This window comes from Cydia amplana, chromosome 6, assembly GCF_948474715.1.
Source record: "Cydia amplana chromosome 6, ilCydAmpl1.1, whole genome shotgun sequence".
Classification (NCBI taxonomy): domain Eukaryota; kingdom Metazoa; phylum Arthropoda; class Insecta; order Lepidoptera; family Tortricidae; genus Cydia; species Cydia amplana.
The window spans coordinates 6,293,121-6,309,279 of record NC_086074.1 but is presented as its reverse complement, the minus strand read 5'-3'; the positions used below and the strand labels follow the sequence as shown (position 1 = coordinate 6,309,279).

At 36.7% G+C, this 16,159-nt stretch overlaps 1 protein-coding gene across 6 annotated transcripts in view; it reads right to left on the bottom strand.

Annotated features, from left to right (window-relative positions):
• Positions 1-16,159, bottom strand: part of LOC134648766 (syntaxin-1A) — a 76,794-nt gene that overhangs the window by 34,029 nt on the left and 26,606 nt on the right. For all 6 annotated transcript variants that reach the window (XM_063503322.1, XM_063503317.1, XM_063503320.1 and 3 more), the window contains exon 2: positions 12,263-12,346. In XM_063503322.1, coding sequence (XP_063359392.1) covers positions 12,263-12,346 — 84 coding nt within the window. The remainder of the gene's footprint in view (positions 1-12,262; positions 12,347-16,159) is intronic.

Here is a 16,159-nt window from a genome sequence, read left to right as displayed (position 1 = left end):
TGGCCAGTTAATGAATGAATTCCTTTCATAATGCAGCTCGCTGTGTACATCCGTGTGTGTGTATGTGTGTGTGTGTGTGTAGTATCTGTACCATTTGAAAGAATTGGAATTTCTTTAATGCAAGTGGCGTATACGCTGCAGACCCGCTTCACTATTTGTCAGGTCGCACGTTCGTGGACAATATATTTTTCAAATGAGGACACGACAGTAAGACCACGTTAGCACATCACACATAATAACATGTAAATGAACTGCACTATTATGATGAATAGCCGCCACGCCGTGAATATTTATGTCGCAGTAGTTGTGGATTAAATGAAAACGCAAACGCATGGCGTATTCGCGGCACGAAAGGAAACCGACGTGAAGTGTTTGGAGTTAGGGGATCGCGCATACGGAATTACGTTGGCGCAACGAATGTATACATCTTTAGCGTAACGTAATGGTACAGAAACCGGACTATGGTAATTTGAATACTGACAATCAAGCTATTGAATCTAAGTCCAAAGTTGTCGTCTGCTGGCCGTACATCGTTCGCCTATGCAGGCCGTAATATCCTGAACAAGTGGATGAAATGAAAAGCAAAAGTATGGTGTATTTGTGGCACAACAAGAAAAAGGCGTGTATGTACGGGGTTAGGGAATCGCTGCCGAATGTGCCGCTGTCACAGAAAATGTAAATGCTAAAAATGCAGTTAGGTAATTCAAATTTTAAATAGGTTACATAATTAACTAGTACTTTCCACGAGAGCTGCAAAGATTAAGGTTCTCGACTGTCTTTGGCTATCGTTGTGTCTTTAGGATCATTTTGCATAGTCATGAGTAAAGTTTTCACTTCAAAAAATACTTAGCTACTTTGAGTTTTGTTACGCTTGATAATGATAATATACCTGTTGTTTGCATTAGTTTGCTGTGCAAATCAGGGATGTTGCGGATGCAGATTTTTTGACATCCGCGGACGCGGATGCGGATATTTAAAGGCTCACATCCGCGGATGCGGATGCGGATGTCAAGATTAGGTACTTTGAAAACGTCAAATATTACATTTTTTGTATTTTTTTATTAAAAACAACGAAACGTTTAGTATTTGAGCAAGAATATAGGTGCGTTATATTTATTAAACAGTAACTTCGCCGACTTTTCTGGATCTAGACGATTTCGTTATAGGCAATGACGAAATTACCTAGCACTTACGCCGCCGCTAAGACGTTCCTGTACCGACTTGTTCGACATCCGCATCCGCATAAGCTCCGCATCGATTTTATGCGGATGCGGATGCAGATGCGGATGTTGAAAATAATGCGGAAGTTCCGCGGTTGCGGATGCGGATGCGGATGTTCGCAACATCCCTGGTGCAAATATTTAATTAATTCCGTTTTTAGGATAATATGTAGTTTAAAAAAAACCGGCCAAGTGCGAGTCGGACTGCGGAATCCTCCCCGCACCATCAACAAAAAATAGAGCAAAAAAATCGTGTTTGTTGTATGGGAGCCCCCCTTAAATATTTATTTTATTTTATTTTTAGTATTTGTTGTTATAGCGGCAACAGAGATACATCATTTGTGAAAATTTCAACTGTCTAGCTATCGCGGTTCATGAGATACAGCCTGGTGACAGACGGACGGACGGACGGACGGACGGACGGAGTAATAGGGTCCCGTTTTTTATTTACCCTTTGGGTACGGAACCCTAAAAAAACAGCATCTTCCAGTGTTATCAAAAGTGATAACAAGATATTGCTATAACGCTAAAATAAAGCTGATATGTATACAGGGTGGTCCAAACCTTGACGTCCAAAAATTTTTTTTAGATTCCTCTAGTCGTGGGCTATCAGAATATACTCCATGTATATTAGCCGATTTTTTGTAGTTTTCGAGTTATGAATTTTTGAAGTTTTTTTTGGTGAAAATTTTGGGGGTGAAGTAATTTACTCATAAAAAAAAACTATTAGATTTTTTAAGATGTTTCTTCTTGTAACATACTCCTTAATAAATGACGTAATTATTAAAAAAAAAAAATCAGCGTCCTCACGTTGATACAAGTTGTAAAAAAACATGACAGAAATAATTTTTTTACACTCAGGCATGTCAAGCTTAGATTTTGCGCTTAAATAAAAAAAAATACAAGCTGTTACAAGGACTTCTGCTGATTTTAAAAACTGATAGACCCTAAGTGTTTTACAAAAAGGTAAAAAAAAGTGACACTTAATAGTCGAAATTTGACAGAATCGGCACTCAAAGAAGCTGAGGTCGAAAGTTCCCAAATTAGTGAATCACAAAAAAATACGGTTTTATTATTCCTAACTTTAATAAAACACAGAAATGACCACGATGCATCAATGTTGTGACATGCGATAAGCGAATCATCATTTGGGTAAGCTTAATCATTATCTTAACTGGACCGGTGTCGCGGCGGGTTGTTATCTACAAAGGGTTCATTTTTACCTGCTCCCACCCCGCCGACTACTGTCTCCATAGTTCCATACACACTATTGTTTAATAAGTTCACCTCTTGACACACCCACACACACAAACCCACACACAAACCCACACACACACACACACACACACACACACACACGCGCGCGCGCACACCCACACACACGCACGCACACCCACACCCACACGCACACGCATTAAAGTGTGTGTGTGTCTGTGTGTGTGTGTGTGTGTGGGGGGGGTGTGCGTGTGCGTGCGTGTGTGTGTGTGGGTGGGTGTGCGTGTGTGTGGGTGCGTGTGTGGGTGTGTGGGGGGGGGTTTGTGTGTGGGTGTGTGTGTATAGAGGTGAACTTATTAAACAATAGTGTGTATGGAGACAGTAGTCGGCGGGGTGGGAGCAGGTAAAAATGAACCCTTTGTAGATAACAACCCGCCGCGACACCGGTCCAGTTAAGATAATGATTAAGCTTACCCAAATGATGATTCGCTTATCGCATGTCACAACATTGATGCATCGTGGTCATTTCTGTGTTTTATTAAAGTTAGGAATAATAAAACCGTATTTTTTTGTGATTCACTAATTTGGGAACTTTCGACCTCAGCTCCTTTGAGTGCCGATTCTGTCAAATTTCGACTATTAAGTGTCACTTTTTTTTACCTTTTTGTAAAACACTTAGGGTCTATCAGTTTTTAAAATCAGCAGAAGTCCTTGTAACAGCTTGTATTTTTTTTTATTTAAGCGCAAAATCTAAGCTTGACATGCCTGAGTGTAAAAAAATTATTTCAGTCATGTTTTTTTACAACTTGTATCAACGTGAGGACGCTGATTTTTTTTTTAATAATTACGTCATTTATTAAGGAGTATGTTACAAGAAGAAACATCCTAAAAAATCTAATAGTTTTTTTTTATGACTAAATTACTTCACCCCCAAAATTTTCACCAAAAAAAACTTCAAAAATTCATAACTCGAAAACTACAAAAAATCGGCTAATATACATGGGGTATATTCTGATAGCCCACGACTAGAGGAATCTAAAAAAAAATTTTGGACGTCAAGGTTTGGACCACCCTGTATATGAAGGTCGCCTTCTGCTACGTCATTTTTCTGTGACGATATTCTGATCTCGTATCTCATCCATTACATAAAAGGAATACTACTGACTTTATGTCACTGTAACCGCCCGGAGACTTGTGACTCTCAGAGTTTGACTTTTAGTTTTTAGTAATACTGGAATAGTGGATATTTTTTCATTATACTGATATTATTTATAATTACCAAAAATAAATATTTACAAATACCTACATTGGAATATTATGGTTGAGACTTGGACAGTCCGTCTAAGCTAACTTTGCATCTAATTTGACAGAATTAGAGATAGAGACAGTCATAATGCTTAATGTCAACAATTTCACGTTTATGGATGACATTTTGTTATTGCAAAGGTCATGCATATGCACGCCTCTACATTCCTAAATAAAATCATAGACCTAAAACTTTTTACATCTCATAATGATGCAATTATTCGAAATTGAGAAATTCCGCAATTTCGCATAAGTATTTGTTTGTTATTAAATGCAGAAAGCATATCCACATTAGATAATTTTACTACTATGACTGTAAATGAATAAATCGTTATGAATTACGTTTTTATTCTTTAGAAAAATGAATTCTTGCCTTGGTAGGAGCCAACGGCAGCGCAGCGTAATGTAATCAGTTGATTTTGCCCCAGCTAGTTTCACTGTACGAGTTTTATCTTCCTACATTTTCAGTTAGTTGAATGTTGCCGTTAATCAAATTTTCCGTCACGTTTTGTACCTAAGTAGGTACAAAACGTGACGGAACCTAACCTAACCTAAGCTAAGTAGGTACCTCATCTAAGTAAAACTAGGGCTGGTAAACATTAACACAAAAGCAAATCACACTTGACTAATACATATTTGACATACCATAAATTTCCTAAACTACATACTTAAATACGAATTGTTAGATTTTTACTTTCGTGATATCGATCATGACGTACGTTCGTTGTCTCACGGAAGTATTGTTATTAATATGAAACGTTTCGCGTTATCTATTATACACTATTTCAGGCCTAATCGTAATATTGTGATGTTTAACAATCTTCCTTATCTTAGTACTTTCTAAGTTTCTACGAAAGCAACTGCCATCTGACTTTTCACTTCAACACTGTCTTGTTGGGATTAGGCTAATTTTCTTAATAGTTTTGTTTAATATCAAATGTTATTTCGTCCCCGGACTGAATATTGCACGCAGAATCCACTTAACTATCAAGATCTTGTGATCATGCTGCATAGCAATTCGTTTAAAGTGTTTTCAAGGCCTACAATACAAGAACAAGCACCGTCCTTTGCATAGATTGGAACGATACAGCGAAGGCCTGTCGCGAGGCAAGACAGGTTGACTGAAGAGCAGGTTACGGCGAGGTTGTTACAAACTTTACAAAGTTACAAATGTGCCGGCGAAACTGGGTTGAATTGTACCCGAAATTTTAGCAAGCTTATCTAATTGATGGACGAGTCATTGATTCGTCCGTATGCCCTCAATTTTAATTATAACGTGACGTAGATAGCTATCTGTTGCATGTTGGTGTTCAGTAGGTTCGTGTTATATATTAAGTCAGTCTAGAACAGTCTTTGCGTATTTTTTTAACTCTTGCTTTACTTTTAGTTTGTAGATTAAACCACCACAGTTAATTTCAGGATTAGTTAATTTATTATTAGGCAGTTTTATTGATTTTATTGTCCGATTGAGTTCAGTCAAATAGGCACAATTTATGTTTATGATATCTTGCAGTGGTGCATTTGTTTCATATGCAGTGGGAAATCGTGTCATTACTTAGCGTAACTAGTTAACTTTGCTTGGTGAAAGTTGTAATGAATGTAAATCCTATTCTGCGGCTCAAGCACGAAAATAGCAAACAATATGTAAACAAAATCTCCAAGTTAGAGGGGCTTGTAGTATGCTTGCACGCTGTTTCACGAGAATAAGTCAGTTTTACAACCTGGGTCCGGAAATTTCATGACGAATTTTGATACGAGAAAGGCGGACGTTGAATTTTATCGACTGCTTACAACGTGTCATATTACAATCTGTCAAGAAAATTCCGGGGGCGTTTATAATATTAACAATACACATACATAGTATACAACTATACACGATACACGTATGGGGGAGCTTATTAGCAATGTATGTTTAAACAAGAATTTGATGGATGTGAATAATTGAAATGAAATGTTTGTCACGAAATAATATTGCTAGAGTGTGGTTTACTTCAAATAGTTCAAATCAAAATAATTAAAGATGTAACTTTTCAGTTATAATTATGTATCACAAGCCAATACTTCACAAAACATAACAATATCTATATCCCAAAAAAAATTATGACGAATCACGGAGTATCTGTAGACGAGACGGAAAACTTTCTTTTGTGCTCAAGTTTCGGCACTTTTATAAATGTTTCGCCGCGAAACTTTCAACTGTTTCGTAACAAAAATAACAAAAAGCCCTTACTTTTTATGAATGAATCAATTCTTCGATATACAAATAAAACTTTGTAGTAAAAACTTTGAAACAGTTTTTTATGACCATTAACAGGCTCTATTGTTAAAATAAATGGCGGGAAAAGAGCATGTATGATCATCCATCTACCATTAATTGAGGACCGCGTATTGTTTGAATGTCGCAATAGAATCTGGCTCGCCACCCCCGCTGACAACCCCACCCATTTTGCTCATTTGTTATGTCCCCCATTCACACACCACCAAGCAGATTTATGAAAAGGAACGCTTTTCAAAGGATGCTTAAAAAGAAATCACTAGAAAATCATTTTCTTTTACATTGCTGAAAATGGATCCGATAAAAAATAATTGTCAAAATTGAGAAATGTGTGAGCGAGCGAGACGCTGAATCACGAAAAATCTTAATGGATCGGCTAATAAAGGAGTTTTGAGTGCCTGTTTAAATGTAAGTAACCGATATCAACATCAGCCAGCCAAACTTCTTGCGGCCACACCCATTAATCAGATGGAACGGCGGTCCCTTTATTGCTTTTTTTGTTTCAAAACATCGACACGACACGTGCTCGGCACGCGAATGCGGCTGAATCAGATGTAAAAATGTATAACAAACTTGGTGGACGAGCTCTCGCAATACAGAATACAACGCTAACGAACAATAAACATGTTGTCCAACAGAACAACGGTGAAACAATGGCGAGCAACAAGCTGCAACTTTTATAAAAGTGCCGTGTTCTGCCGATATTCACGGATTGCAAAAACATTTGTAATGCGGGTATCGGAGGCTCTCGATAGTTACTGTTTCCGTACGAGGGCTTTGTCGCCAAGTAAAACATAACACCTGTCGAAAGCGTTGATAAACGAACGTAAATAAAATATTGTCCCATCCCACACTATTTTATTTACGTTCTGGAGTTTAATGAAAATTCAATGTAACAGATCTCATATAAATAGTAACCGCGCAGTATAAACATTTCTATTGCAAACACCTATTTTGTCAAATAAGGAAGTTTGTTGAATTTTGCGGATTATTATTATTTTATTATTATTAATTATTCAGGTAATTACAACACAATTAAGCTTAATTACAAAAGTATCGGTAAACCAGTAAGGTTTGTCTTGATACTCCATCCGCGGTAGATTTTATACAACAATAGAATATCTTTAACTTAAGAAACTACTTACATTCATAACATGATCCTCGTCCCGTAAGGGGATTACCTACTAGTCGTTGCGACCCAAATTTCAAAATGCCGTGTTATAACAGAGAGCGTCCAAATCATTTCTGCACTGTATTTATTGCTTCTAAGTGCTGTTTAGTTATGTATATATGTAAAATCCTTATAAAATGACCTATAACAATTACATTTGTCAAGGCCAGATATTGAGATTCTACTTTGTTTCAAGCTTTTTTTTGAGTTTCAACAAACATAAAAATATATTGTTTATAATAAGATACAACAACATACCTACTAGGTATTACCTAACTTCCTAAAACATATATTAGAATAAAACCCCTTCACCATGTCTGCTTAATGGAAATGCAAATGTTCAGCGAAAGGATTATAAGATTCTAGTCGGACAATTATAAAGGCTTATCTTTACATTCAAAGAAAATTCAGTACCTGCAGTTAATGTAAAAATAAATCATATATTCGAGTCATTAAATCAGCAATATTCGTACCAAAGAAATTATAAGAAGTCATAAACATACTTTGGTGTGAATCTGCAATAGATATCGCAGTCATTACGCTACCTATCTTTCGTTCAAAAGTAATTATGTAATCCATATAATAATATAAGCTCAAAACAACACAGAATGGAAAAAAAGGCAGTAGAAGTAGAAACTAGTTCACTCATAAACCAGCAGAACTTGGGCACAAGAGCCTTTGTGGCTACATGTAGGGCATTGCGCCTGACATGTTATCTTATACAACTCTTCTCTAAGTTATTATCCTTGGCTTAACGTATAAAACCCTGCACTGAACAGATGTTAGAATGAAAGCGGCACATTGTTAATAATACAACTTGGTTATGGTTACATACATTGTTTACAAAATTTGAGAACTCGGCAATGCTACGAGTATCTCTCTTGCCACGTTGAAACATCCAACCCATAAATGAAGATAATAAATTCTGACGTTCTGGATTTTGAGTCTGAAAAAGAAAACAAAAAGAACAGAACGGACATCTCACAAAGACAATGCGAGGTCAAGTTCAATTAAGTGTAGCCTTATTGTAACGCTTACTGAATATAACGCTTAAGGTTCCATTGTAGGTAGACATATCATATGATACCTATCGTACGTCAGAGAATGAGAAATAAAATAATAAGAGGCAGGTGGCAGGTTGTATTATAGACATCTTTTTACTGTAAGCTTTAAAATATAACTAAAAATGTTCGCAGTGCCGAAGATTCGATTTATCATCGCTTTATGTTTGGGACTAGGCCGACACGTGTAATATTATCCCAAAAAATAAAACGGCTAAGTGCGAGTCGGACTCGCGCACGATGGGTTTCGTACGATTATGCAAAGAACGATAAAAAAAAATTGTTGTTAGGCCTGAGATACACTTGTAAGTTATACTTACGTGAGTAGGGACGCAGCTATACTACAGAATGAGAGATGAATAACGTTATCTCATGCATCTCGTTCTAACAAATAGCTTTGAATCTACTTACGTAAGTAAAACTTACAAGAGTATCTCGGACCTTATAGCGGCAACAGAAATACATCGTCTGTGAAAATGTCAACTGTCTAGGTATCACCGTTCATGAGATACAGCCTGGTGACAGACAGACGGACAGATTGAGATTGAGATTGAGATTGAGATATTTATTTATAAAATCATAAATAATTTTACACGTCACAAAGCTATATACATAATTATGTATACAATGTAAAAATGTCTAATTATATATAAATTGATAATTATCAATTTATCACTAGATTAAATAATATCATTTACGAGGGGCGTTCAATAAAAAGTGAGAATGAGTATGTTATATACAACTTTTATTAAATGTTATTTTATTTTTCGACATAGTCACCTTTTAGCATAATACACTTAGTATATCTTTTTTCTAAACTTAATATTCCATTTCTAAAAAAGGTTTTATCTTGAGTACTTAAAAAATCTTGTACTGCAGCGACTACCGCGTCGTCGTCTTCAAATTTCTTGCCTCTTAGGTATTTCTTCAATCTCGGAAATAGGTAGAAGTCACTAGGGGCGAGGTCTGGTGAATACGGAGGATGCTTAAGGATATCGAACCCAGCATCACGTATTGCAGCCATTGCAACGGCGGACTTGTGTGCCGGTGCATTGTCCTGATGGAACAACACAATTTTCGAGAGTTTACCTCGCCGTTTTTCACGGATCTCATTGCGCAATGTTGCTATTTGTTTGGCATATAAAGAGCCCGTAATAGTGGCTCCATGCTCGAGATACTCAATCACTACGACCCCTTTACCATCCCAAAAAACAGAGCCCATGACCTTATCGGCAGATGGGCCCACCTTGAATTTCTTCGGAGTTGGAGATGATGGCCTTTTCCATGTCATAGACTGCAGTTTCGTTTCAGGGTCGTAATGATGGAGCCATGTTTCGTCCATTGTTATAAATCGCGCCAAAAAAAGTTCCCGGTCTTGCTGTATCAGGTCCAAAGCTTCTTGACAAATCTCGACTCTAGTTTGTTTTTGCGTGTCAGTAAGCATTCTGGGTACCCAACGCGCTAATACCTTTTTCATACCCAAGCGTTCATGTAAAATATTATGCACGCTCCCCGTTGAAATCTTTACATTTTCAGCAATAAAACGAACCGTGACACGACGATCCGCCAAAACTAAGTTTTCGACTTTTTTCACAATTTCTTCAGTTACTGCTGTAGTAGGGCGTCCGGAGCGGGGGTCATCCATGGTCGATGTTCTTCCACGTCTAAATTCGGCGCACCAACGTGCAACTGTCGAATACGGAGGAGCATTAGACCTTAAAGTGTCCCGTAAATCTAAATTGACTTGGTCCGTAGAAAAATTTTTCAAACACAAGTATTTAATAACGGCGCGCAGTTCAATTTTCTCCATTTTCGCTAACGTACTCAACAGCATCGCAAAGAAATCGCCGTATTTTTTTTTAAAACAAAAAACAGTTAGTTTTTTTTTCATGGCAATCAGCTAGGTAGATTAGCTTTACCGGCCAGTATTTACTTTCCTAATATTTAAAGAGTTTGCATCTCATTCTCATTATATATTGAACGCCCCTCGTATGGACATCGGCAGTTCTCAAAATAAATTCACTTATAGTGTAACAAGCCAAACCAATTAACATTTTCTTAAGTCTACTTACAAATATTGCCTCACTAGCTGAGTTAATGACCTCTTTCGGAAGTGTGTTATAAATTTTTACACCCATGACACCGAGTGATTTCCGCACCTTGGCCAGTCGGCAGCGCGGAACTAGCAGAAGGTGCTCGCCGCGCGTGTTGCGGCCGTGGTTCTGCCCACGAGTTGTATATAGCCCCAGATTAGACCTTACATATTTGCAGGCTGTTAGTATGTAAACACATGGTAGCGTAAGTATTTTGTGTTCTATAAATAATAACTTAGCTGGATAATCATAGGGTTTCTTTGAGATTATCCTTAGGGCACGTTTTTGTAATCTAAATAGTCTATCACATTCAGCTGCAGTAGCCCATAGTTCTACACCTTGAGTTAAAATTGAGTGGAAGTACCCATAGTATGCTATTCTGAGGTTTTGAGGCGACAGTGTTGTCTTAGTAATAGGGTCCCGTTTTTACCCTATATACTTAAGTACGGAACCCTAAAAAGATACATTTTCTTATTCAGTAGCTACTTAGCGACGCTATGAAAGAGTAAGGACACTGTTTCGCTACGATAAGTCGCCGTGTGCAAGGGACGCTCCCTAAGATATTATTTTCTAGTTAAATCTCATCTTCCTACTTACTTGGGGAGCGACCGTTCTACTTGTCAGGACTTTATTACATTAATGACACTCTTGTCAACAACTTGAATTACTTTGGGAGTTTCGTAATTTATTATGAAACTTTTGTACTTGTCATAGACATTGAGGTCATTGAGTTACTTTAAATTTGTTGTATGCATATAAACCGAACAGGAAATAAGAAAGAATGTACTCCTACTTCGTTACCTAAGCCTTGAGATAGGTAAAATAAAACCATGGAAAAGTAACTTGATTGTGTCATAACATAATGTCTAAGATAAATCCTATGGAACCTTCTTTACAGAAACAGGATATGACATAGGTTGCTACTTGATTATCAATTATATAGTAAAAGCAGATGGTAGATAATGTATACAACAGTCACTCAAGTATAATAATATCTTGAATAAAGGAGCGCGTACAAATCCTGACACACATTTTGCAGTCTTTGTTGTGTATGTACATGACACCGTAAGATTGTGAACCCGTTAGTTTATAATCTAACGTAGGTTAGGTTAGGTTAGATTATAATCTCCGTACCGTCAGTTTATAATGTAACTAGCGAGATTATAATATGACGAGTGTTTACAATTTTACGGTGACATAGATAAAAAATAACTAATAACCAATGGTGTCAACATTCACTGCGATTCAGTTTTATAAATTATTAATGAAAATCGTGTTAGTTTAAATCAATATCGTCAGGTGACAAGCAAAAGTCACTAAGTACCACCACAAGTTCATAGCCATAAGTGAACCATATTAGTACGAAAAGAAGGTTGATTTTTGTTTAAATATTTTATAGTAATTAGTGACTTTTGCTTGTCACCTGACGATATGTCAATATTATGTATGACAGATTATTAAATATCCCTGAAATAACATAAAATACGGTCACATCCCCTTGTCAGTCAAACAAGGTATTAACGTGGTTCACCTCACCTGATGTTGTAATATGAAGGTAGGTATTATACCAATATAGGTATATAGGTATATTAGCTATGTCCCAAAAAAGTTATTTTAACACGACATACAGATAAGAATAGTGATAATTGTTTATAGAAATCGCGAATCGGAACCTAAATAACGTATGGAATGAAGAAATGATGAAATTACTTTTCGTTGCACCTGTCATCCCGACAGATTTTTACTTTTCGATTGGCGTTTGTTGATTAACGATGGTCATCTTACCTATGGCCCCCGTACTCAATTCTTTGTATGTAGATAGAGTATGTACGGAAAGAGAGGAGTTGTGGAATGTATGCGGCCCAATACAATCCACGACTCTTCTTTTCGTACAGACTACTCTAGCGTCATGGCAAACTTACCTCACCGAAGAATTCGGTCATGGGGCTCTCTTCAACCGCGACGTTGACGTCGTCGGGCCCGACGTCGTCATCGTCGCTTTGCGCCTGGAAAGATAAACATACGTTAAAGGTGGATTTACATCGATAATGTTTGACGGACCGTTTAACGTTAAATATGATAGGGATACGCTTTTTAAATTCATTTTTTACAAACAGTTATAATTTAAAACAAACTACTCTCAAAAATCTATCTAGATGTTCTGGATACAGTTTTTTTTTAACCAGTTTTAAATGGTGTGGAGCTAAAGGGAAAAACGACTTATCATAAAGTTTATTGACAAATATTCTAGTGCTCATCCACATTTGTAACTCTAACTATAATGACTGCACAGTGCACATTCATTCCATTGAAAAGGTATGCAAGTCATCACGGCCTTTGAAAACCAGAAATCAATACAACGCATTATCTATCTATTGTTATCCTGTTTACACATTTACTATACAGCGAATAATGTGTTGTGCTCAATTAGGACAACACACACAATCTAAAAAGTACAGCTTAACTTCGCCAAAATATGTGCTATTTTAAGAACGTAGGCACGGCTCAACACGGATGGCACGTACAACAAAATAGAACCCACTTAGTACTACAAGAGAGGTGGCCATTATTCAATTTGTGCGGACCGACCGTGTCCCCCACACAGGTCTCCGGTGCGGATATAAAGCGACTCGACGGGGCTCGGACGGAACGAATATCCTCTCTTTAATCAGTACACTACAAACCTGAAATAGCTGGCGATGTATGTTCTGAATAAGAATGCTCAAATTGATTATGCCGCATCCCCACGTAGATACATCCTCGTCGACAAGTATGTTATTCAACTGAATACAGCGTTTCCAAACTAAGTAGTTCAAATTGTGCAAAAAGATTAAGCATCACTTTCAAGTGAATTTCATAATCGCGTAAACATTAACATGAACTGTTTAATAGACACACATAGTATATAATATACGGCAAGCGTAACTATTACTAAATATTTTACGTTTCAGAGGGTGGTCAGAATTACAATAATGATTACACATTACTAAAGTAGCATTTAAGGATTAGGTAAAATTTGTTTATAAGACTTATTTTTTATATATTTGTATTCAGAAAACAAAAAGTACTTATGTACATTAAAATTATCGTATTGAAATTAATTGTACGGCATCAGCTCAATCGGAAAGGTTGTTATTCTTTAATACGTCGACCGGATGTTAGAAATATTGTATCCACATCATAATTTATTAACAAACTAACACGGTCGATAATAAGCAGCGGCAAAATAAAACTGTCATGTTAGGGAGCAACCAAAGGCACAGGTCAAGGGCACATCAACAGTGTCACGATAATGGAGAGCCTTCCAAATTAAATACCGTGAGTTCCATTAACGGACCCAATTACTAGCACTTGATAGCAGCTAATTAACACAGGCCATTGTTGTTCCTTGAATAAGGGAGGTGAAGCGACCAATTCGACCAAAGCGCTTTGTACTACGGCTCTGGTTTGGTTGATCCAGTCAAATCAATAGCGGGGTGGAGACATATTGTATTAATTTGGGCTGTTAGAGAAATTTATGGGTGTTAATATGACTTTGAGTACATGTTTTGTACAAATAATAAACCACTTGGGAATTAAATAAATTAAATATTACATTAGTAAGTTTTTAATTTAGAGAATTAGAATCTCACATAATGTTAATGATTTGAATAAGTACTATAATCTAGATCTGTCGCTTGCTCGGATTTTAAAATAAGGTCGCACATTAAAAATACATAAGTATATTATATTCCTTACTGCTCGAACCACTATTTTTTGTACCTAAATATTAGAAGAATACCTAAATATTGGTAAAAGCAGTACTACAGTTTTATCAAGGATTACCGTAACAACAGAAGAAGAATTATGTAAGAGCTGTCCCCGAAAAGAAAGGAAAAAGGAATTGCATTTATATTCGTCGTTATCAGCTCACGCGGAAATTCAAGAGCAGACAACGAGGACATCTAGATAAAACTCTTGTTTTTACAGCCGCGACATTGTATCATTTTTTTACTGATAACCTTTAGTTAGAGGCAGCGTGTGTTACTTGAATAACGTCTACATTTTTTATACCACGTCAAACGGTATTCAACCTGCTTGTAGCCATGCATTAAAAAACTAGTCTCGTCTTCAAGAACACACGCATACAGCCCTAAATTCCTAATGTCTGTGACATCCGTGAACTTATCTCTCGTTAATTTTGTAACGTAATGAAACCCAATAATGCTAGAAGCTAACATTCGTAAATTAATTCATGGTCATGGTTAAATTACTAACGGTTTCACAGGTTGCAAGATATCTAGCTTAATACCGGTCAGTCAACTGCTCAAGGTTGTTAATACCCACGTTACTGTAACTACGTACACTATAAATACGTAACCACAACCGCGCCTGAAACATTTGTACCTGATCCCTTCGGGAGTAATACGGACATACAGAGCTCACTAAATCAGATTGCTTTCTCTGTCCGTATTCCTAAAACAAAAAATTAAACAGGACGTCTGTCCTTATAAAGGAGGGTAGAGATATTTTCGTACATCTTGGTATAAAAGGTAAGCAACGATCTACATTTATATCAATGTACGCGTCCATAAAAATATCTCAACGGTAGCTAAAGCATATTTTTATGTATCACGCTAATAAATCAAGTTAAGAGGAAAGAGGACGACCGCTTCTCGTTTGTAGTCCAAATTTTCCTCTCTAGATAATTACATTATGGAAAAGATTTTTACATAATTTGATGTGTATTAAGCATATCCTATAACAATTTCGGTGTTTTGATTATTGTAAAAATTAGGAGCGATAAACCAATTCCATACAATTTTTTACATGCTCCTATAATAATAAAAAAATCGAAAACAAGGCAAACGTAGAGGAGTAGCCTTGGTTGATATACATCTAATTTTGTCAAAATATTTTCAGTCATTAAAGAGAGAAAAAAAGCGGCCAAGTGCGAGTCGGACTCGCCCATGAAGGGTTCCGTATTTAGGCGATTTATGACGTATAAAAAAAAACTACTTACTAGATCTCGTTCAAACCAATTTTCGGTGGAAGTTTACATGGTAATGTACATCATATATTTTTTTTAGTTTTATCATTCTCTTATTTTAGAAGTTACAGGGGGGGGGGGGACACACATTTTACCACTTTGGAAGTGTCTCTCGCGCAAACTATTCAGTTTAGAAAAAAATTATATTAGAAACCTCAATATCATTTTTGAAGACCTATCCATAGATACCCCACACGTATGGGTTTGATGAAAAAAAAATTTTGAGTTTCAGTTCGAAGTTTGGGGAACCCCAAAAATTAATTGTTTTTTTTTTCTATTTTTGTGTGAAAATCTTAATGCGGTTCACAGAATACATCCACTTACCAAGTTTCAACAGTATAGTTCTTATAGTTTCGGAGAAAAGTGGCTGTGACATACGGACGGACAGACAGACGGACAGACAGACAGACAGACATGACGAATCTATAAGGGTTCCGTTTTTTGCCATTTGGCTACGGAACCCTAAAAACTAGGACTACGTTTGTATGGAAAAGCGATTTCGCGCGATCGTCAACTGTCGTCTTAAGTTATTTCGCAAATATACTTACTTAGGTGCAAAACTGTCCAAAAAATGCCACAGTTTTGCACCTAAGTGTACCTACATCTAATTTGTCAAAATATTTTCAATGATGTAAGAGAGAAAAACGAGGACTACATTTGTATGGAAATAAAGCGATTTCGCGCGGTCGTCAACTGTCGTCTTAAGTTATTTCGCAAATATTGTGCGGTAAATGTATTTACAGTACATATGGGGCTACTTTTCCGCACTAGTGCGTAAAATAGCACTTTT